The 24836-nt window shown below is 37.5% G+C and overlaps 1 protein-coding gene across 3 annotated transcripts in view; it reads left to right on the top strand.

Annotated features, from left to right (window-relative positions):
* ST7 (suppression of tumorigenicity 7) overlaps window positions 1–24836 on the top strand; it is a 242395-nt gene that overhangs the window by 107175 nt on the left and 110384 nt on the right. For all 3 annotated transcript variants that reach the window (XM_006910581.3, XM_006910582.2, XM_025045941.1), the window contains exon 2: window positions 23209–23291. In XM_006910581.3, the coding sequence (XP_006910643.1) occupies window positions 23209–23291 (83 nt within the window). The remainder of the gene's footprint in view (window positions 1–23208; window positions 23292–24836) is intronic.

Below are 24836 nucleotides of genomic sequence, written 5' to 3'. Positions count from 1 at the left end.
TGTTTTTCTCAGCAAGGAGCACCTGACTCACTGAGAATATACCTGGATGTGGCTTGGTTGGGGCCCGAGTTAGGGGAGATGGGGTTTCAGGGAATCCTCTGGGCAGAGCGACCTTTGTTATCCAGTTTGATTATGTCAGGGCAACGGCAGCGCTGTGTCCGCGTGCACTAGGAGAGGGGAGGGCTCAACAGGGAACAATGGATACTGACGGCACTTCCTAGGCCCTCACTCCAACAATGTCTCCCTGTAAGTCCCTGGTGCCCGCTGCGCGCAGCCGAATCAGTACTGGTGCTCAAAGTGAGCAGGTCCATCATCGCGAAAATCTGCTCGCAGACACGGCCCCTTTAAGAGGTGCCTGCCGTTGCTACAGCCTCTGTCCCACTCAGCCGCTCAAGACCGGTCAGCCCTGTGTCCTCGCTCTGTCCTACGTTCTGCCATTGCAGGGTGAGTTCTTGGATTTCTCCTTGGTTGTATGGTTTGTTCATCTAGACCCCAGGCGAATTTTCCTTGCTGCTGCTCCTTGTTTCCATCACAACTTTGATTTGGTCGCCAGAGGGATAAACAGAGCCTCTATCATCTATACCATTCCCATCCCCCTTCTTGGTTTTTGATGACCATGTATTCATTGAGCTTGAATTTTCACTTCTTGGGATCTGTCCAGGAAGAGCTAATTCATTCTAGAAGAGCAACGCAGCTGGGCAGAAGCCAGAATTGGGAACGGGATGTGGCCACTGCAACTGGTCCCACTTCAGGTGTGGGTGAAGGAAGTGAAGGGTGTCGGATCCAGTCAAGAGATGAAAGAGGAGCTCAGGCTGTGAGGCACATTACAAAAGGGAGTTTGAGATAATGAAAGGAGAGCATAGTAACTTAAAATTTCAGGCTTACGATTCCTAGAAGTCCGGGCAGGCTGTGCTGGAACCCAACAGGGAGCATGGAGACTGAGGTTTAGTCTTTGAAATAGAGGATTGAAAAGGGTGTGATATTAAGCCGGTTACTAGAATGAGACTTGGAGAGAAAAAGTGGAAGAAACTCAATAATAGAAACTGGGAGATATCAGTAGGCTATTTAACCATATCCCTAGGCCTCCACACAATATAATGCTTTGTAGCATTTTAAATGAATGAGGTAGGTCTGGACATTCTGAAATTATGTAGTACATTATGTAGCATGTATTTTTTTGGGGAAGTGTACAATCTTAGTGGAAAGAGCCTTAGGACAAGGTAAGGTAAAACTCTATTAGATGAATAATACAAACACCTTAGGCATATTTTATGGGGACAGATAAATTGTTTGCCTTTTGTTTTCATCCTTCTACCTGCTCTGTGAATGTCTACATTATTGAATAATTAATGCCCAAAGTGACCAAATGTTGCTGGTACTTCTGAAGAGAGGCATATTGTGTAGGGCAGTGTGCGAATGGTCAGGGCACAAATTCCGGATCCAGACACCCTGGGTTTAAATCCTGCTTCTACCACTGACAACTTGTGTGACTTCAAGTCATTTAACTTCTCAGTGCCTGTTTCCCCAACTGTAAAATGGGGATAATATCAGTACTTACTTCATATGGCAGTTATGAGGATTAAATGAGCTAATAGAAGTGTCTGTCTCACACTAAGGTCTATATAAATGTTTGTTAAGCAAATAAACAAACACATACTTCCTCAGCTTTCAGGAATCAGTCAGAAGCCAACCTTAGACTTGTCTTTCCATTTCACTTACATGTCTTTCTTTGAAGACATTAAAATTTTTTAAAGTATTTTTTCAAACACTGTTGAAAAATACAGTTAAAATTCTTGTCAGCAGATCATTGGATTGGATTTTTGAACTTAACCTTTCTGGAATTAAGAAAAAAATCACGCTAGTTACTTTAAACTGACTGTTCTATGCATTTGTACTCTAATGGTATAGTAAGTACTAGATATTGTTACATGATTTCTGATATACAATTATTATAGAATCTGGTTTGGATGGTCGGGCTTTTTTCCCTAATGGGTAAATCTACACCAAAACTTTCTGGGCTCTCCCCTCGGCCTCACACCAGGAGCTAGTCTGACAGAAGGAAAGGCAGTTTACACATTGTGAATGACCAGGCCCGACTGGTGCATGAAAAAAAAAATCAATAGATACATTGACTTCAATTAATGAGGTAGAGTAATAGGCTTTTATTTTAATAAGACTTTGAGAGATTAAACCTCTGTAACCTTTGTGAAGCCATCGGATAAAGTTAAGGAAACCAGCACTAATAATAATGATATTCCACCTGGAACCCCTACAAAATTTCATTGAATGATTTCAAATGAATTAGCATTGCAGCTGAATATGAGATGATACTACAGTTTGGGTTATGGAGTAAATTTAGTAATTTTAAGTACAGTTAGCTTATTCTAGCTTAATCTCAAGAAAGTCAATATTTTAAAATTATCCCTGGGTAAGGTGATACCAGTGGTATGCTAATATAGTGAGAATAATTCTTATTTCTTCTCGAGGACTTTAATGACAAGTTAGGATGAAAATAATTACTGTAAAACATGTTGTAAATCTATTCAAATATATTCTGTTTGTGAGAAATTTTACTGGCTCGTAAGGGAAGGAAAGGTGCATCTCTGTGCACTCCCCTGCTGTCTACAGTCTTCTGCTGCCTGGCCTGTCCTGTGGGGTGAGTCCTGAGCCAGTGCTCAAAGAGCTGGAGGGCAACACTCATCCACTCATCCTTAGGATTTTCTAGAACATTTGTTACATAAATTGCAGAGGATTTCTGTGACTAAATAATTTCTTCTTATTTTCCTTAGAAATAATGAGAGAATTTCAGAAGATCCTATTTTAAAAATAGATCATAAAACAAAGATGCAGAAAATATCTTGATAGCACTGTGGTAAAACTGAAAGTATAGTTTTAATTTCCAGGTTATCAATTCATGATTTAACTAATCCAATATATGTGTGTGTACCCCTTTAGTATAAGTATTTCTTACTGGGAATTCTAAGTGATTTATAAATATTGCCTCATTATTTTCTATAAAGTCCTCAGAGAAAGTATAAAATATCTATGACTGGGCTTGGTTAGCACACCAATTTATTCAAGACCCTAAAGGACTACCCTTTGCCCAAGTACAAGTCACATTCAGAAGCCCAGCAACTCTTGCCTTTATACTCCTGAAGACATTGGGTTAAATAGGTGTTATAAAGTAAGCCAATAATAAGTCCAGATTAGGATTTCATAGAATTTAACTACTTAGAATAAATAAATGTAGCAGTAGCAGTAGTAATAATAACTTCTTATTATAGACAGCATGTGGGCTTGCCTTATTTTAAACAAGTCTAAAAAAATTCATGTTCTCGAGCTTTTGGATTTTTGCCAGTCTAATCAGTGAAAAGGGGTTATTTCATGTGGGTTTGAGTTCTCTTATGAAAGAAGTAATTTCTAGGAGCTCTTTATTTATTAGTGAGATTAGTCCTTTGTGATATCAGTTATAAAAGTGTATGATTTTTAGCTTAAATCCATCCTGTGCTAGATTTGTCATTAGAGATTTGTCATTTGTCTTAGATTTGAAAAGGACCTTACAGTCCCCAAACTCTCAATTTATAGACAGGAGAAATTCATTCAGAGACATTAGCTATTGGCTCCAGAGAGCAAATCTGACCCCTGCTTCTATTCTAGGGAGTAGTGTTCCATGTGAGTAGAAGGCAATAAAGGACAGAGGGAAAATCTCTTAGTTGCAGCTCTGTTTATGAGATAGTTTTATACAACGTTGACATGAAATCAAAAGCGTAGTTTGAGGCTTTTTAATGTTGAGAAAGTGCAACTCAGTATTTTCAACAGTTTAATGGTAGAGTAGAAAAAATAAGGATTTTAAGAACTATAATCATTGTTTTTACAATCTTAGTTTAAGGAACACTGCTGATTAGATATATTAATCCAGCCATTTGGTGACATAAATTAATTGCACTTGTTGAGTTATAAGCATCATGAATCCAAGTTATGATCTTACTTTCTTTCAAATGGAGTTATTATGGAATTATCAACTTATTACCATGCAGTAACTTACATTATTTAAACAGCACTGCTTAATGCCCAGGGTGAGGCATAGAAATTCTTGCCCAGCTGGAAAAAGCTCAGTGCCAGCTACAATAGCAGCAAGATAGATGCTGTGCATCAGGGTCATTTATACTGTTATAAAGCCTGAAAAAGAATGGAACAAAAAAGAGTCATGGTTGTACGGATGCCTTTATGGGTGATAAAGTTTGAATTAGCATATGCAGGACATTCTAAGGCAATTAATGTCCACTCTGTAGTTAATTGGTTGGAGTGAATTCTCTCTGAGTGTTTCATTTGCCTTATAATTAGCTGTAGCTCAGCAATTAAGTCATGTCACCAGCCCACTGCCACACTGAAGGATGGTGATAGTGCGTGGGTGGGTGGTACTGCTCGGTGCAGGCTGTGCATATTAAATGAGAGTTGCTGGCTTCCTAAATGCCTCTCCTTCTCTGGCTTGGAAACAGTCTTTTAGGTTCTTGAATAAATCTGTGTGTTAGCCATCTGCAGCTATAAATGCATTGAAACAAATAAGTCCATACAACATTTTGTGATTGTAGCATTGCAAACATTAAAAATTATTCGGTGTTCATGTACCATCTTTTTAAAACTGGAATTAAGATACATATAATTGTGTATCTTTTCATATTTAGTTCTCCTAGAAAGTTTCTTAATAAAAAGTAGGAGAGTTTTGTTGTTTCTGTTGTTGCTGCTGCTACTAATCTGTCAATTTATCTTTAAGTATCACATTTTAAACTGAAATAAATTGAAATGTTCTTTTAAAAAAAATCTCCTGAATCCCCACTTTGGAAAATGTCTAATTCATTGAAGTAAAAATAAGCATGTATTGGTTGTTTAAAAACTATGAATACTTTTATTGATTACCAGAATAATACATGTGTGTGTAAAAAATTTAAGACTATAGAGAATGTAAAAAGTATAAAATAAAAGCTCCATGTAATCCAACTCTCTAAAGATGGTTTTATGGTTTTCTAGTTTTCAAGTTGATAATAGCATAATAACTCCATTAGAAGGAATTTGAAAGTAATATGATAACTTGGATTCACAACTCTGTTTCTAGTTTTATGTCATGCTTTGAAAATATTTTCTCTCCCTGCTTGAAAAACAACACATATAGTAGAAAATTTCTAGTTTATAGTGAAGCAAAACACATACACACACATACACACACACAATTTTACCACTCAGGTGAGCAGTATTGGAATGTTTTATATGCTTCCACATTTCTTTTCTGTGCCCAGAAACTGTACATATGTTTATGTACCTACATAGGTAGCATATGTATAATCTATGAATTGTTTACAAAGGTGTCAAACTATAAAGGTGTTGATTATTTTTTCATGTCACTTATAATGTGATTTTTAATGGCTGCATACTATTCTATCATAGCCGTAAAGAGTATTTAGCCATTTGTCTTATTGGATATTAGTGGTTTTTTTTCTTTTACAAATCATATATTTGTAAATATATTTTGCTGAATATCCTTGAAGATAAATATATGTAGAATTTTGTTATTATCTCCTTAGGATAAATTCATGGATGTATAGTGATTTTTAAAAAACAGTGTGCCCAATTCTGTGTACAGAAGAAGTGTACAGACTTCTGTGATTGACAAGAAGATGAGCAAGATCTCATTATATTTTTAGAATGATTTTAGCAAATAAATTTGAAGATTCTAAATTTCAGGCTTTTAATTTATGTAAATAATCTTCTAGGATTAAGTATTCTGGATTTAGGTATTCAAATCCTATAGGTGAATGTATAATCACCACATTTGTGCAAAGGAAACCTATTTTTCATGCTTTCATAGCATTCTTGTTTATGTTGCTGAGTTTTATGTCCACTTCATGTTTGGAACTGTATATCACACCAAAACCCAAATCCAAAGTGAAAAACAGTCAAACTCAGGTTTTGTGGGATACTCAGTAATAAGTATCTGAATTTTCTTGGAGAGAAAGGATATGATGACTTCCTAGGATACTTTAAATTTCTTAGCAGACCTCACTCTAGGGGAAGAAAATAAATTATATTATTTTGTTTCAAAATGAAAGAAATAATTATTATAACTTGAAAAATGTAATAAACAGATCCTACCTCAAGTGTTGATTAAAGAAATAATTATATGATTAGAAAAAAAACTACAGTTTTGTGACTGTAGTAGCTGTAATAGCTGCTATCTAGAGAGCTCATATTATGTGCCCAGCACAGCCCTGGGACCTCCTTGCTGCTCTTACTAGTCCTCCCTCCCTAAGGCCAGGATAATAGTACGTGTGTGGCAGGCCTGAGTGCTTCGATTTTAAATGTTTCTCAAATTATTCATCTTTTTGATTTTTTGAATTGAGAAAATGTTTGGAAGTCTTTCTATAATTAGACTTTTTCAGTTTATTAAAATTTTCCTTAGACCACAGCATTTTCATAGAAACTGTTTTAGGTGTGATTTGCCGTAACATGTAGCAGAAGTTTTAATCATTTCATCCATCTTCTTACTTCTTAGTGCCATAGTTTATCTAAGACATAAAGACATAAATTCAGTAGCAGAAATGATACCTTGTATGATTTAAATTACCACTCAGTACTCTATGCTTTCAAGTAGTTTTTGTTTAACTTGATTTTACTCTTTTAGCATTTATGGTTTGCCAGGCAGAAGTGAGGAATCCAGATGCAAAGTTTTGAGGCATGGCAAATGGTTATTTAAATCTATGCTTTTCAGACGGGGGTTCTTAATTCTCTTCTGCCATTAGAGGAACGTTAGAAAATACCAGAGAAGCACTGCTTTTATTTAATGTAGACAAAAGGACAGCAGACTGTTTCTGTAAAGAGCCAAATAATACATATTTTCAGCTTTGGAGGCCACAGAGTTTCTGTAATAACTGTTCATCTCTGCTGTTGTAGTATGAAAACAGCCATAGACAATACATAAACGAATGAGCATGGCTGTGTTCAATGAAACTTCACTTTCTAACACAGGCGATGGGCTGGATTTTGCCTATGGGATGTAGTTTGCCAACCCCTGATTTGCCTATTCCTGAAGTAGATGCTCTGGTGTGTTGGTTAAAATATTCACTTACTCTGCTTATAATACCATACATACCTAGTAACAGGATGTATTTTAGCCCGATTTAAAAAGTTAGGAATTGATCAACTTTATTAAACACCTTCTGTTTTTGTGCTGTTTTAATAAGAACCATGGAAGAATCAAAACAAGCCTAGGAATGGGGCAGTGCCCAGCCTTTTTAGGGACTTAAGATTATTATATATAAAATTATTAGCAAACAATGTGTAATAATATAGGGTAGCATGTATTTTACATACTGTATATGTATGATTGTGTAACGTTATATATTGACTTCTCTATTATATATATGAAATAAAGTATATTCCCCCAACACTCAAGAAAAAAATGAAGTAAATACATATTTGTGTCTGTTTTGTGTCTCAGCACAGAAACTAAGCCAGGTGTGGAGATTTCCTTGTGAGCATGTAGAGGTTGCACTATAAGGCAAGCTGTTATTGCCAGCTTCTTGACCTTGGTTCTTCCCACCATCTTCTCTATGTTAAATAATTAATAATAATAATAATAATAATAAAGGAAGCTCAAGAATTATTTGAGCATATATATAGAGGACATAGGCATTTCGTAAACTATCATAAACATCCAAACACTTGAGTTTGATATTCTAAATTCAGTAGCAGAAATGATACCTTCTGCTCAAACAGTAGATAATATAGTTTAGGCACAAAATAAGGGATCTGGAGATTTTGCTGATACCTAGAAATATGACCTAAGGAATGATACTTATTATCTTTGGGCATTCTTCATTGGTTTTTAGTCTTGCCTTGGTTAGTGATATTTAAGCTAGAACCTATCAGCTCCCATGTGTTAAAAAGAGGACTAAGGTAGCAGGGTAGGGGATGGGTTAGACAGAGGTGAGAGATGACAGCAAGGAGACAGGTTGGAGGGTGCGATAGTCCAGGTAAATGAAAGGGAGATGGGACCACCGAGGGGAGTGCAGATGGAAAGGAATGATCCGTTTGGAGACTGAATGCGAGCGAGCTCCTGTGGGATCCATTCAGTGGAAGATGCCCTGAGGACAGTGGTTAAGAACTCAGACTTCAGAGCAAGTTGTGTCTGGGTCTCTTACTTTCTAGCTGTGTGACTTTGGGCAAGTGACTGGAGTGATTTAATCTTCACTATTCTGATCTGTAAAAATAGGCAGAATAATAACACTTATCTCATGCAGTTGTAAAAGTTAGCAAAGGCAATGAATGTGAAACATTTAACCCATTGCTGGGAGTCATATGAAGGTCTCATAAATGTTTGCTGCCATTATTATTTGTCAGAGAAAAATCAAGATTCAATGCCACTGAAAATTTTCAGTCACTTTAAAATTGTGATTATAAAAGTTTTTTATTTTCTGGATGTAGGACATGCTCTGTTTTTTAAATTTAATGGAAATAAAGATACATTTTATGTTCTTACTTTGATCAAAAGTATTAAGAGCAAATTAATTTTAGGTTGTCATTTTTGTTGTTGTTGTTTCCTGCTTGTAGAACATAAGTACCTGTTCTGTATAGTTTGGGTATGAACATCTGAGTAATGTTTAAGTCATGCTGCTCATTCCTAAGGAAGTCAGTGGAAATGAGAAGTGCATAGCAATTCTGTATAAGAAAAAGAAGAAAGGGAGCGGGGAAACACCAAAAGGAAAAAGGGAGTACTTCAAGTCACCAGTGCTCTGTGACAAAAAGTGCTTTAAACTGAAGTAGACAGTTTATAGTGTTTTTAACCCAATACTCTGCAAGCAGGATTTTTTTTTTCCCCTGAATATTTCCTTTCAGCAGCTAGGTTTCTTGCCTGCCTGTTTTGAGAAATTGTTTGATTTTCCTCTGCAGCTGTTGATTTGTCTCATGTTATACTCCCATCATTTCTAAATTTGGTTTTGTCCGCGATGAAGCCAGTGAAATAGGTCATTTTAATGGTTTCTGTGTTTTACGGCTGTTTGTTTTTCATTCTTCAGGAGTCACTTAAACCAACAGTCATGCTTTGTCTTGTAGTTACATGCCTTTCCGCATATTCTCCCTTCTGTTAGTGAACAGTATTTATGGTTTGTGTGTGCGTGCGTGCGTGTTATAGCTATTTGCTATGCAGTTGCCTAGAGCACCGTGAAGCTCACTGTATTCAGTGTAGTGGTTTCTTTCTTTTTTTTTTCCCCACGTGTCATCAAATACTTCTGGAGTGTCCCTTCTACTTTCTGGATCATAGACAACTAGAAGATAGAAAAGAACATTCCAGTAAATTTTACTTTCTAGCAAATTGTGTTTAGTGGTTTTTCCCCAGTAATGTTTTCTTTCCAAGCCCTCATTTTTTTAAAATAGGAAATATTCTGTTAAAATCCTAGAACTAAAATACAACATAAAATTAAAAGACCACCTAGAGAAAATTACATCAACTATGACAGATAAAATGTTAACATACTAGAGAAAGAGCTTTTGTAAATCTGTGACCTTCCAGGAGAAAAATGAGCAAGCAACATGAATTAATAGTTTTCAAAAGAATAAAAGCTAGAGAAAATAAACATGAACAAATTTTAGCTTAGCTGGTAACCAAAGAAATGACTACCTTCCTCCTTTCCTTCCTCTTCCTTTCTCTCTGTCTCTGTTCTTCCCTCCTTCCTAATTCGGTAAAGATTAACAACACAATACTTAATTTGATGAGCAGGTGCTCACAAACACTGCTGGCATGGAAAGTGGCACATTTTGGAAAGTAATTTGGCAATATAAATTGAGACTTTAAAATTCTTATTTAAAACCTTTAGCCTATTAATATTACTTCTAGGAATGCATTCTAAGGAAATCGTTGGTGATGTCATCAAAGCGTTATATATAAGGATACTCACTGTCATTTGTAATAGTATTGGAAACATCAAAAACTTTAGAAACAACCTACCTTTCTAGTGACAGAAGTGGTTACATAAATTATAAAAACTTTCAGGGAGGCTGTTATTATGCAGCTATTAAAATCACGTTTTCAAAAAATGTTTAATAACATTGGAAAATGTTCACACTATAATTTATGCAAAGAAGAATGAATGGTGCCTGACAAAGAATCAGAGAAAAGAGCCAGATCTTCCAATGTCCACAGTTACATCATGACCATTAAACAGTGCTGCCTCTTTCTGTGTGAAATACCTGGCCCTGGATTTTATCTTGACCCACAATAAGATAAATGAACAAGGTACAGAATGAGGCAGAATACAGAATGGAATGCATCAGAATGTGCAGACCTCGTCCTTTATTGCTAATGATAGCCTTGAAAGAGTCATAGGCCTCTAACATGAGGTTTGTGGTAATGAACGGCTCAGTAATCAGCCACCTTCCCCCTTACCTTCAACTCTGGAGGAAGTCATTGCAGGGCTTGTCTGCCCCAGATCGAGGCTGTGGTTTGGGGCAGCCCCTTGCCCTCAGATCCCAGAGGGCTCGCTGAGCCTAGCCATGGGCCTGGCTCTGGAGCAAGCACCATATTGCCATTTCAAAAGGGGTGGCAAACACTGGAAACCTCAAATAGAAAATCTGACACTTGGGCATTTCTGTTTTCTCTCTCCAGATGTAGTGTCAGTTACCATAAAGAAAGGTATGCCTCAAGGGAAAAGAACACAGCCTTCAGGGTCAGGCAGAGCTGTGTTCCATCAGTGTGCAGCCCTTATAGCTGCATGTCCTTGGCGAGACATTTAACCTCAACAAGCCTCAGTTTCATCCTCATAAAGTGGGGCTAATAATGCTAACTGCAGGGATGTGGTGGGAATCAGATGATTAAAAATGTACGCTAAACACCTAAAACAGCGCCTGACATATTATAGCCCTCAGTAGATAGTAAATATTAGCCTTTCCACAGTGTGTGTTTGTTGAGCTGAAACAAGTATTTAAAAGTATGGCCTGATAAGACATTTTTCTTTGTCTCTGTAACTATAGTGTTGATCACTTTGTAGTAATTTGAATTATATTGAAGGTGGAATTTTTGCAGATCACTTACTGTACTTCTATATTGAGTAATCATGTTAAATGTTTCTTGTGCTTTAGTTTCTATATGCCAGTTTGAATGATTTTATCTTAGCAATTATTCCTAAAAAAAAGCCTGCGCATGTTATCATAAGCAGTGCTGTGTGTGTTGGTTTTCCTTTTTCTTTCTTCTGACAGTGGTGGGAATGTTGAGTGATTTAAAATATTTTTCTGTATTTTTTAGAATGTTTTGGAAAAACAACTTTGAAAATGAATTCACTTTTTTCTTTTAAAATGGGGCCGTTTTTATAGTAATGTGGTGGTCGGCCTCCCAGGGGTAATACTTGTTTGTAATACAGCTGGTAAAAAGTGCCTTCTCAGTTTGTGGCACAGAATTTCTTGGTATGAGCTTCACTGACTCATTCAGACCCAGCTCTGTGGCTTCTTAACCCTGGGTTTTAACCAGCTACTGATCCGCCTAGAGGTAAACCACCTGGGCCCTAAGGATCTATGTAGTGCATTAGGCAGTTGCTAATTAAAAACATGCAAATTTCTGTATATTTACAGGTGAATGGATCATTTGCAGTGAGACATGACAATACCAGAAAACATGCAAATTTCTGTATATTTACAGGTGAATGGATCATTTGCAGTGAGACATGACAATACCAGAAAACATGCAAATTTCTGTATATTTACAGGTGAATGGATCATTTGCAGTGAGGCATGACAATACCAGAAAACATGCAAATTTCTGTATATTTACAGGTGAATGGATCATTTGCAGTGAGACATGACAATACCAGAAAACTATTTGAGACAGAATAAATTTGAAAGATAGAAAAAGCCCATCCACAGGGATTGGGCATTTGTATTAGGGACAACATAGGGCATCTGGAATTCAGATGCATCTTTTAATAAATTTTTTTAAAATTGGCTTATGAATATTTGAAAATATCTGTGTTCCAGTTCCCATTGACTGTAGACATTACTTAAAGTGGGGTGCATTTGTGATTTGCCAACTTAAAATTTGCTGCCAGCCCTGGACCTGTGCAGATAATTTTAGGTGTCCTCTGGAATAGTAATCAGTCATTTGATGCAAATGCAAAGCCAAATGTAGTTACTGGAATTGAAAATAATGAGGCCAAAGGCTTATTTTGGACAGCTAGGCAGTTGGAGCAGCTGAGTACTAAAGCATTGGCCTGCCTAGTGGTTTCCCCTGTGGCTTCTTATCTCTGTGGGTTATGCACCCTCACCCAGAGGAAAGTAGCCTTAGCACAGTGTCCAGCTGACCTCTGTTGCAAAGCAGCTTTTCACTCAAAGGGGAAGTTAGTTATTGAGCTTTTGGAGAATGTAATCAAAGAAGCGGTTAACTTAAAATCCAATTTGAATTTTACTACCCCATGGTCCCTAGTTGCTTCTCTGGCGCAAACTATTATCTTCTTTTGAGGCAAACTCTTTGGCTGTTATCAGTGTTTCAAAACAGAACAAGTAAATTAATAGAAAGTGCAAAAATCAGAATAGAAAATAGATTTATTTTTGTTTTGTAATTTATTCTCACTGATAAAACAAGAATATACATATGTATAATTGTCAGTTTCAAATCCTGTCAATTAAAGTGCTTCATTCTGTTTCAATCATTCTTTAAGGCATGTATAAAAATAACCTCAGAAAAAGTAAACAAATTTCTGATGGTTAACCATATGTCTTTAAAAGTTTGGCGTAAGAATGAACCAGTATTAGATTTCTAAGGAGGGCTGATCATGTCGCAGTGGAATAAAGATTTGAGTTTTATTTCTAATTCACTTACTAATTCATACAGTGCTATTTATATTTTATTTTAACTTAAGTCACACTTAATGATAAACTCTCTTTTCTTTCCTGCTAGACTTCCTGTAGAAGTAGCCTGTGCTTGCTGCCATAATTTCCTTTCCACTCACTATCTTTAATCACTTGCGATTTAACTTTGGCCCCACTTCATTAACGTTTTCCAGACTCTCTCCCTTTAAGTCACATTGTTAAGAGCCACATCCTGTTGAATTTACCTTTGTAATTTATGATATACCCAACTCCCCTACTGGCCCCCCCCCTCCCCCCGGGGAGTGGTATTATAGGAGCCCCCTTCTGAAATGACTCCCAAAGCTGTACATTTTCCACACTCCTTCATTACTGTCTCAGTCACCTCTCTGTTCATGAATGGTGAGTATCTTCTCACTGTCTGCCAGGTAAAGTCTAATTTTCACCCCCTGGCGTTTGAGCCAGCATTCTCTCCCACTGCTTCTCCTCATCCACCCTATACTTTAACTCAGTTCCATTGTGTGCGTTGTAATATCTGTCTGGAGTCCATACCCCTTCTTTTCTCCTCTCCAATATCATGTTCAGAGCTAATCTTTTTTTTCAAAGCCCAGAAGGAAAGACATCTCATTCATTAAGCTTCTCTGATTCTTCTAGCTGAAAGTAATATTTTCTTCCTATAGATTTTATCTATACTTCTCGTCTGATAGTTTCATATTCTGTCCTGTTTATTTGTGTGGGAATCTTATTTTCCCTTCTCAAGGGGGAGGGTCAGTCTCATTATCATTTTGTTTTTCGACTCCATGATCTAGTTAAGAGTCTTGTAATTTTTATAAGTTAAGTAAATTTGGGTAAATGAATGAGCTAGTCGATATCAATAAATGTAGAGCATTTACTGAAAAATGTTTTAGAATATGGATGGTTATCATACTTTTGTTACTATTCTTCTTACCTTTCTCAGTTATTTCCATGCATTTTAGATTTAACAGTTATCTGTTCAAACAGCTGAATGCCACAAGTATTTTGAACCTTTTAGTATTTTGAACTTTTAGGTAGTTATCTCTATTCTGGCCCATTAGGTAAAGAATTGCTACTTTGCAAACCTTTTAAGGCTTCTGTATTTTTTTTTAAATAACTTCCAGTAAAGGAGGGGTAAGTAAGAAGTTGGTGACCAAATTCTCCTCAAGACATTGGCAAAGTCCAAGCACCTTTTGCATGACTGATGCTATGAAACACTTGTTAGAGCACTCCAGTGTGAACATAAGAACTACCCAGAGTACTCTTTTACAACACTCATTACAGCCAGCCTGCAGAAACGTGTATTATAGCTTACGACAATGATACCTGACCATTTTAGAACTCAGCAATCCAGTCATTTTAACTCCCCAAACCACCAAGATCTGAGAAAAAAAGGCCAGTGGACATTGCACATACAAATGGGCATCAGAGAGTTACCAACGAGAGACCACAGGTCTTATTTTACATATTCCAGTGCATATCCTTGGGGCTCTGCATAGCAGCCTTCTCAAAGTAACATTCCTTGATGCACATTCTGTCCCCTAGCTTAGCCCAAGGCTGAATTAGGAGTACAAACTCTATTTCCAGAGCAACACTCAGACTTATAATTGCCGGTTAATTTATTTCCATTTTCTGCCTCTTTTACAAAACCCAGAGCTTCTTTAGGACAAGAACTAGGTGTCATATACATTTGTATCTCCCATATTTTACACAAAAGTAAATATTTATCAAATGACCAGAGTCGGAATAGATGTGAAATAGCAATAGATTTTTAAGTAGCATATTAAGAAGGAGAGAGAGCAGTTTGAAGTAGGTACACAATAACAACAAATAATAATTGATACTTGACAGCATGTCAGGTGACAGAAGTTATATGAGAAAGACTCAAAAAACCACATTAGTCTGGGATCACTTCGTTTCGAAGGGAAAAAGCATAGAGTGAACAGATTCTAAAAACATTGCTCCATGTCAGCATAGTACTAAAGTTAATGTTCATTTTGATGACTTAGTGCCATCAATTAAAGATTGAAATATTTTCATGATATTGTTTAAAGATGCAGTCAAATGTAGAATGTGTTTTGGAAAGATTTCCTTGTAATATTGCTTTAAAAATAAAAGTGTTTTTAGTGTTTAATAGAATAAGTCCTTTATTATCCCAAAAGACTCATTTGCTAGGGTTCTGTAGTCAGGGTCTTGCTGTGTGAGTATAATATAAGTATGTCTGTGACCTTTTCTATTTATCAATGAGGAGTGGTCATTCAGTCTACCTAATAAGCATCTCACACAGTACAGGTACTCAGGGGCTAGAAACACACGCACAGACAGACACAGACAGGCACACACACGTGCACGTGCACACCCCTCCCCAGAAGACAAGATCCCAGCCATCAAAGACTTTCAATTTTGCTAGATATAGGAAGTTTTTTTTTTTTTTTTTTTAATCAGAAGTCCTGGGGAATGACTGTACAACTTTATCACCTAGCACTCTGCCCTTGTGCAGTCATTCAGTGTTCATCAAACATTGAGTACCTCTCCGGCCTAGGTTCTGTGCTGGGTGCTAGAGGATTGAGTGCTTATAGGCTAGAGGTGCCCAGAGCCTAGAGACCCCGTCTCCACAAGGCTTGTGTTTCTTTGCTGTATTCCTATGGGGAAGATCTTCTTCGATTAGAGACAGATCTGTTTTTTGGGTGTTTTTTGTTTTTTTTTGTTTGTTTGTTTTCCCCTAATGTTAAACAATTTATGAGAAACAGAAAGATTTCTGAAATGGTCTGTGACCCTAAATCAAAACATATTTTAAATAGCTAAGAGTGTAGTAAGACTTATACAAGTCTTTATCCTGTTCTTGACCAGGATATAGTTCCTCACTGTCAGCCTCTTGGTAAATAAAAGGGGACAGAATCTGAAATCTTGCTTCACTCGTCCTTGAGGATAACCAAGGTTTGTAGGTAATCGGGCTTTGGACAGCCCTTCATGGCTTGACAGATGGCCTCCCTCCAGCAAGGGACAAGGAGCCACAATGACCGAATACTGCTTCAGTATAGTTTCCCAGATCATAGTTGAGAAAAGAAAGAAAGAATGTGCCCAGCTCCACTCAGTAGAGCCGTATGCCCAGTCAAGCAGAAACAATATACCTGTAAAGTTGCCAAGGCAACATCGAGGGCAGGGGGAAGAGTAGACAGAATGATTTATGAGGGTTTCTTGCCATAGGAACGAGTCTAAAAATACACTTCTATGTTGTTTTCCTCACAAGAATAAATGCCACAGGATTTGTCAAGGGAATTGCGATGCATAAAAGCTTGAGACCTTATCAGAGCCCAAGGAAACCAGGGTGAAGGGCAAGGAGAGGGGAAGCAGAAGCAACCAGTGAGAAAAAGTGCTCATGGTGTGCTTTCAGTTTTCTGTTGAACTGATGCTGTGCCCAAGCGTAAAACTGGGTATTTTTTTTGAAACATGCAAATGTTGTGTATTTAAAATGTGCCTGGGGGAAAAAAAGATGTTTCACTGAGGTAAAATGAAGATACTTGATTTCCATATTTTAAAAAATGTCTTAGCTTCTACTTTAATACTAGTGGATTTGCAAAGACAATTACAGATCAGCATGTGGAATAACAAGTCATGGCAACAGAGTTTGAAGTTGCATTTTATTTATGAACAGTTGAGAAAGAAGCTATTGGGGCAGATACAGTTGGCATGTTTCTTTCCTGGCATCTTGCAGTTAGCCAAAGTTGTCAGATGTCCACACCAATTTTCACTTTCATGAATTATACATAATTGGATCAGTTTTATATTGTGCATAACAAATAATCAGATACAGCAGCTTGAAACACATATTTATGATCTCACTGTTTGTGGGGGTCAGAATATAGGCACAGTTTAGCTGAGCCTTTTGCCTTGGGTCTCACCAGGCTACAACAAGGTGTCGACCAGGCTGTGATCTTATCTACGAGTTCAACTGAGGGAGGATCTACTGCCAGGCTCATTCAGGCCATTGGCAGTAATCATTGCTGTAGAACTGAGGGCTTCAATTTCACATAGGCTGGTTGGCGAGAGGCCACCCTCAGCCCCTAGAGGCTGCTTATAGTCCATTGCCACATGGGCATCTCAACATGGCTCTGAACTAGCAAGGAGAATCTCTGCATGTCTCCTACCAAGATGGTCTCTTACATATTTTTGTTACAAGCAAGTTACATGTCCCACACACATTCAGTGGGAGGGAGTTGCATAAAGATGTGAACGCCAGGAGGCCATCAGGGGTCACTTTAGGGTTTGTCCATCACAATGTCATTCTTAGAAAAAGGGCAAGTTCTCTAAAACTGTGCAATCTAGAAATCTGTTCAAAATTAGCATGTGTGCAAACTAAGCTGTTAAAACTTCCATTTCACCATTTTATCCTTTGGGAAATGAGGAAGGGCAGAAGTGAAGTTGTAACCTTAACGGAGGCTGACGGGAAGGAAGAGAAGTTTATTAGGAGGGTTGAAAAAAACAATAAAATGAAAGAAAATCATAATTCCTATTCTCACAGGGAAGAATTACAAATGGTGGATTACACCATTCCAGTATGTTCCCTACCCTGCTTTGGAGGTCTGAGCAAACGATTTGATAGGAGGTTCCTGCTGTATTAACATTTGCCTTAATGCACTTTCTGTAGACATGGGATGCTGTGTGTACTTTCTGTAACTCAATCAGATATGTTACTTTACATGAAATGGATAATTTCCTAGTCTGCCTTAATATCCCTGTCTCAGGGCCTGGAAGGTTTTGTGGCCTTAATTATTTGTCCCTTCCAATGAAAACATTTGCAAACCAGCATGCTTGGGTTATGATTTAGGGTTTAATATAGCTTATGTCTTAAGCCACCAGGGGACTTGAAGAACACTAAGGGACAGGATTGCAGGTGGTTCCCATGTGGCCTGCGGCTGTATTGCTTGTTCCTACAGCATCTAGTAAGGCAGAGATCAGAGATTTAGGAGATCATATGATGGCTTTGGGGATTCAGTAATTTCTTTGCCTTCTAAAATGGCTGCCTTCAAACTCACCCTCAAGCTTAATACCACCTCAAGCAAATAGAATCCCAGTTAAAAGAGCCCTTCTGTTAACTGATTCTTCATTTGTTTTATGGGGCGTCCATGTTTAGCATAAGCTCAAATCACAGTGCGGGTGATATACTCCTTGGACTGTACTACAGTGCTTGACACATAGAAGGTGCTCAGTAAATGCTAGTATGACTGCTACTACTACTACTACTACTGCTACTACTACTACTGTTATGTATACATTCAGATCGGTCTCTTCTGCTTTCTACAACTATAGTAATATGCCAGATCACCAAAAGAAGAGTAGCATAAACATAAATAATTCATATTATTTGATGGAGTCCGCTGTTTTAGGCACTTTATGTTATCACATTTAGTTCTCACAATAACCCTGTAAGATACATATTATTATTTTTATTTTATAGACAATGAAACAGCCTCAGAGGTACAGAATTTCACCTGTGTTTAGACATATATTATGCATGTTTATTTATGAAGAAAAGTAAGTAAACCAGAGTCCCCTATTCCTTGAGTATTCTTTTGGTTAGGCTGCATTGTATATCTAACTCATTGTATAAATCGTCAGAAATTCTCTATAAGTGATTTTGGAGAAGACCAAATAGCAGGAAACAGCTTTCATTTTTAGAAGTACAATTTTGAACTGTTCTAATTTGTCTCATCTGAGAGTAGCCATTCATTTCTAGTTAATCGATATTTCATGTGCTTGTATACCAGGCACTTTAGGAAGTAATTTCACATATCTAATAGTAATTCCCCACCTCAACTTATACATATAATTCCGTGGCACTTCATTCCACAGGCACATACCCTTAGGCCCCTGGCCTGCAGTTTTCCACGTGGAACGCACACAGCGCCACAGCTCTACCTCTCACTGTCCCCTCGCCCCTGCAGCCACAGGTAACTTCACATGGGTGACTCCTGATTCGTCATTCTGCAAGTCTCCAGTGGAATGCTTTTTCCCTGGCAGAATTTTTTCTTGATCTCCTAATCCCTTTGGGTTCCTTGTGTCCTCATAAGTCCCTAAGGTGTCCTCTGTGATATTTACTCATTCGTTTACTTGCCTGTCTCACCCATTAGGTCGTGGGACCTTTGGGGGCTGGGATAGTGCTCTGTTTGCTGCTGTTTCAATAGCATCAGGCCCAGGGTAGGCACTCAGCTAATACATACTGCAGTTTTGAGGAAGAGCAGCTCTGGGAGGGTGTGGGGGTGTGGGCCTCTCCTGGGGCCACCACACCACAGCTGGTTTCCCGTTTAGAGACCAAGTCTCCTAACCCTGGTCTTTTTCCCAGGCGTAATGCTTTTACATAAAACTTCTTCACTTTTTTTTATTCAACCAGCCTAAATAAGCTTAGTTTCTTTAACCTTTCTTTCTAGGGACTTCTTTTTTCTCTAATTTTTTAAATGATTACTGATTATTACTTTATAACTTTTTAGTTTTTTCTCTCACATACCATTTTTTAGCCAGGCATTAAAAGGAACACAGGACAAAGCACGCCCATAGTTTTGGGTGTTGTAGACTTTATTATGCTGCGTTTTCAGTTCTCTCTAGTTAGTACCTCCAAGTCTTTGATGCTGCCTTAGCCTCTTCATTCCGGGGCTTCTCTGTGTGAGGTGGACTATGTCTAAGGAGATAAACACACAGGTTTCTGTGCTCACTTTGTTTTACAGAAGTTCTACCCAGGAGTGTAACGTGGGGGTTGTTTATGCTCTGAAGAACATGGAGGAAGGCTCTTACTGTCACAAGGGCCAGAAGTGCAGCTGGCTCCTGAGGGGCAGGGCCTCGCAGGGCCATTCCACGTGATTCCTGAGTAAGCCCTCTGGTATTCTGGTTCCCTGCTCACCGGAGTGATTCTCTGCTTCTCATAATTGATCTCTTCTATTACCTTCTTATTGCCTCTCCTCTGAGATCCATAGAGTTCAGTTCGTTTTCAATTCTTGTATTGATCCCTCCTACCTAATTTTCTTCTAGGGCCATACTCAGTTCCTTCCCATTTACTCGTTAATTAAATGAGAAGACGGTGCCAAGTTGCAGTTCAGCTTCTGCAGACTGCTCCATGATGCAGCCCCGAAGCTGCGCTCACTAACTGTTTCAGTACCCTTTGAGCAGTGATCTGTTAGGGGTGCCCAACTGGATCAGATGAAAAGCCTTCTGACTTATTAATTTTTGTCTCTGGGTTGAAATAGGACATTAGGAAAATTTTATGAATTTATTCTTCACAAAGCTAGATTAGTCTTTACCTATTTGTTCTTGAGTTTGTTTTGCCTGGCCCCAGCGGGAGTGGAGGTTTCACTGATGTACTTGTAGGTTTCAGAAAAATCCAGTTTATATTTCAAAGAACACACCCCAATTTTTAGATATCGGTCTAATTTTTAGGTACTTTATCAGGCTTCATATATTTTCAAAAATAATTGCTAGTGAACCTGATGAAACTAGGCAAGAGATTCCATGGCTTTAAGGCAGTCTGGCCTGCAGTATGCAGCCCTAATGAATGGGAAACCCCAACTAGATTCTTCCCTCTGTCAGGGTGGCTTCCTGCCATTCCACCCTGGGTGCACACACCAATGACGAGCTCACAGTGGACTTATTTTTAAAGGTCAGAGATAAAAATAAGTACAGTATTAAAAACATTGATCACTTAGTATTATTTATTTATAGCTTCCTCTCCTTCTAATGAAAAGCTACTATTTTCATTAACATCTCCACGTGAGCCCTGTGATGTGTGAGCCTGAACCTTGGGGACAGGACCACTGGTGTTCAGGTGTTTGTCTTCATCTGTGATATAAGATGAATAATGATACTGATCTCACGGAGGTGAAGTGAGAATTAAATTCTCTAATATGTGGAAGTGCTTTTGTTATAGACTTTAAATGCATAGGTAAATAGATTGAAGGGCAAGTACGAAGCATTGATATTTATGCCTAGAATTGCCAAATGCCATGTCTTAATGATTTTAGCCAGAATATTCAGTAAGACTATAAGATGAATAGGTCCTTAAATGAGCACCTTCCACTCTCTAAATGTTTCTGTTTCTACTTTTTGCTTTCTCTACTTGTGTCTCTATTTCTATTAATGCTCACCATCATCTCTCAACTCTGGTCAGCTTTCTATAACTGGCTATAATAGAGAAGTATGTTTTAATTATTAATTACTATTATTGTATAATCTTAATTAAATAAAACCAAATAAGTGGAGTATTTTTTTAAACTCTTTAAAAACTCAATTTTTTTCCAACTTATCAATTAATTTTTGATAATGCATCAGTGGATCAGAGGTTCTTTGTAGAAAACCTTTCCTCTCCATTTCTTTATGCTTTGTTGCTGGGGTATTAGCAGCAAGGCTACTTAAGCACTTCTAATTCAGACAAATCTCTTTCTTTTAGAAACGTGGATTTTATTGAATTCTATGTTGTTTTTCCCTAAAAACTTATCAAAAAGTATATGGTACAGATATGAGTATTCATAACTACAGAATAACAAACAAATGTACTATTTTGGTGACTTTTTTTAATCATGAGAAATGTGGGATCATTCATAGTGTGAGAAGAAATTTTGAGAATTTTTTAGGCACCGCAAAATTAGACGGGCAGTTACAAGCTCTAGGTTTCTAACTAGAGTTACTGGATTTTTTTTTTTTTCCTTTTTAAAAATCTACATACTTCTGCTGACTGTTGTGTGGGAAATGGCAAATCACTATGTTTTTCTTTTTGTGATGACCAAGCAAAACCACCTCAACTGTACCTCCTCTTGTCTTATAGTTCTAAGTTGATCTCTCCTTCCATAACTTTTTCTACCTCCCGGAAAAGTCCACTTGGTGAAGTTGTGACTGTTGACCGAGCACATCGTGTTAGTCCAAGAGTGTTGTAATTACAGATGACAGACCATAAATCAATTTCATTTTAAGAGTGGGTACAGAGGGAGAAGAGTTTATTGAGAGGGTGCCTGGTAGCCAGGAAGGATAGGCTCAGTGTACCCTTCCACATCTGCATCTTTGCAAAGAGTCCGTAACTCAAGCTCCTTCCCTTCTCAACCCATGCAACAGCTTAGAGAGGCTGTGCTGTTAGCTCAGCACCTCAGAGCAGGCCCCGCTTCCTCTGATCACATTGTCCTCCCATCCCTCCCCCTGCCCACTTTCGTCTGGTTACAGCCTGCTTATTCTCTCGGACCTGTTCCCTGACGCCCAGCCTCAGGTGCGTCCCTTTTACATGTTTTCATAAAATTCCGTGCACAGGACCTGTATAGGCACTTATCAGACGTTGTTAATTGTTTGTTTACTTATCTGTTTCCCAACTAGACTGTGACCTTCTACAGAGTGGGAACTGTCTCTGATTCATGTTTCCATTCTTTGTCCATGGTCTTATTCATAAACAGAAGTATTTTTTGAATGAACATGGGATCCCCGTTCATGGTTGCAACTTTGCTGTTTTGGACGGAGATCAGGACAGATTTCCCCCTCATGACATCAAAGTCCCTAATTCTAATATCCTTCATTTTAAAACTGACTGGATGTGATCCACAAATAAATTCAGTAAACAAATGCGTGCAAAAAGCCTGTTAGGTCAGTTGTTTTGGTAATAAAGTCCTGTGCAATATCTAGATACAAATGATGACTAAAAGATATTTATAAAATGTATAAGTGAGCCTTTCTTAATGGGCAGCCAGATCAACTATATAATTGACATGAACAGAATGCTAAGAACTGATCAGGAAATTGCCTGGCAGTGAACATTTATTTTTAGTGGTTTATTTTTTTATTGAATCCAATTATTTCGATGATTAGTCTAGTGGCTTTGTAAGTAAACTGAAAAACTTTTACTAAAGTATGCTAACTTTGTCGATTTGTCCTTACTTAGGTAAATTATAACCTTTAACGATTATTTTATATAGTTATTTTCCATTTGTTCTAGGGTTGAAATGTCATTTGTTGGTTCAAGGACTCTGATGTGTGGGTCCCACATCAGAATGGGCTTCTTCTCTTTTTGACTGACAATTTATAACCAACTTTGATTAGACTCTTCAGTGTTTATGGATCCATGAAAACCATTCACAACAATAGTTTTGGGAGGCAGAAACTAAAAAGCTGCTTTTTTTTTCTTCTTGTATATAGCTTTTTTTCTTTCAGGATATATAACTTGACTGAGCTTGTGTGATACTGAACCATTTTAATGGGGTTTTATTATTGTTCTGAGAATTTTTATCATCAGAAACAAATGATTTCAACAGAAATAAAAATGAAGCAGTCAGTTTTACTGGCATACTGATGTATTCCTTATTCTTTTTCCTTTTTCTTTTTTTCCAGTGAGCATGTTTTTGAACACTTTAACACCGAAGTTCTATGTGGCCCTGACAGGCACTTCCTCACTAATATCAGGGCTTATTTTGGTAAGTGATGGAATCCTTCCTCTTTAAAAACATGCTGATTGCTAATATATATGTTAATATGTACAAGAAAAAAATCTAGAATATACACCAGCAGTTTACAGAGATTATCTTCCATGTGTATATATGCTGAGTGTGGCACTTATAGAGGCCTTTCACTTCTTAGGTTACGTATTTCTAAAGTATTTGAAAAAAATATTTTAATTCGTTGAAAGAGAAAAACAAAATGTTAATAAAATAGAAAATAAAGGAAAACAATTCTGTGTAGATACTATAAAATAAATGTGACTCAGTTCAACTAAAAATGTTTTCAACTACGCTTTTTGACATAAATTGTTAAACATAATCAAGATTAGTAGAAATATAACTCACTTTCTTTAAACTTATTGACATGGATGTGACAATTTTAAGCTTCCCCTCTCATCTTTTTTTCTCTCAAAATTTACATTTATTTCCCTATTGCTTCCTTAAAAAATCCCAAATAGGCAAAAAGAATTATGATAATCATCTCTATCATTCCATTACCTTCCTTATGTACTAAAATAGTCACCGGTATGATAAATTATAACACCTGAAGTCGCTTTCTTTCATTTAAATGACCTTAATTAGGACCATCTAAACTCAGTGGGATCACTCTAATATAATTACATGGCCTTTAAGGAGAAAGTGGTTTTAGAAAGTTTTTTTTTTTTCTCTCTACACATAACCCTGTGATTATGTTAAGAGAAGGTCTGTAGAGAAAAGATTTAGGGGAGAAGGGCACAAAAAATGTAGAGCAAGAGCATACATGAACCTAGATTAATGGAGGATTTCAGAAGCTCGAGCTTATAAAGAGCCAGAGTAAAAGGTGGAGAAATGTGTGCAAGGCAGAAACCTGCAGACAGGTGAAAGGGATGGTGGTGGCGTGGGGAGCAGCTTTTTCTATGGTCAGAGCATATTCAGGTTAATCTTGCTTTACTATAACACGCGGGCTGCTGGGCTCAAGGGAAGAGATGTTTAAAGTTGATACTATTGGACCAGGAATTCGAAAAACATCAGCAAAGAGCACTCCAAGATTGTTATGTACGTGGAAATCCAGACAGAAAGCCCAAGGCGATTTGCAGAGACCAAGCCAAGATGATGGGGAGCATATTAAAATTCCTTCTTACAGTGGGTTGACATGAATCCCATATTGCTGCTTAAATGCAGATCTGCATACCCACCTGCATCTCTGAAGTCTTCCCTGTTCTGTAGGGGCATGAGAAAAATAAAGACCGCATAAGGAATTTATCAAGCTGTAAGTGATGTGCCTAAGCAGCTCATGTTGGTTTATGGCAAAGCCAGGCCTAGAAACATGTCTTCAGATTCCCTCCTTAATATTCTTAAATGGACTGAAGAAACTTCAAATTTGGAGACTGCTTTCATGTGCTTGACAAATTATTAATAAGTATGTGCAACGTTTTAGCATATACATTTTGGGGAGGAGGGAGAGATATTACAAGTCTCCATCTAACAATTATTATTTACATTTGAAATAATATTTTAATATTTTTTTTAAAAAGGTCTTTG

This window comes from Pteropus alecto, unplaced genomic scaffold, assembly GCF_000325575.1.
Source record: "Pteropus alecto unplaced genomic scaffold, ASM32557v1 scaffold22, whole genome shotgun sequence".
Classification (NCBI taxonomy): Eukaryota; Metazoa; Chordata; class Mammalia; order Chiroptera; family Pteropodidae; genus Pteropus; species Pteropus alecto.
Note: the sequence above shows the minus strand (reverse complement) of the source record. Positions and strands in the feature narration are given on the sequence as shown.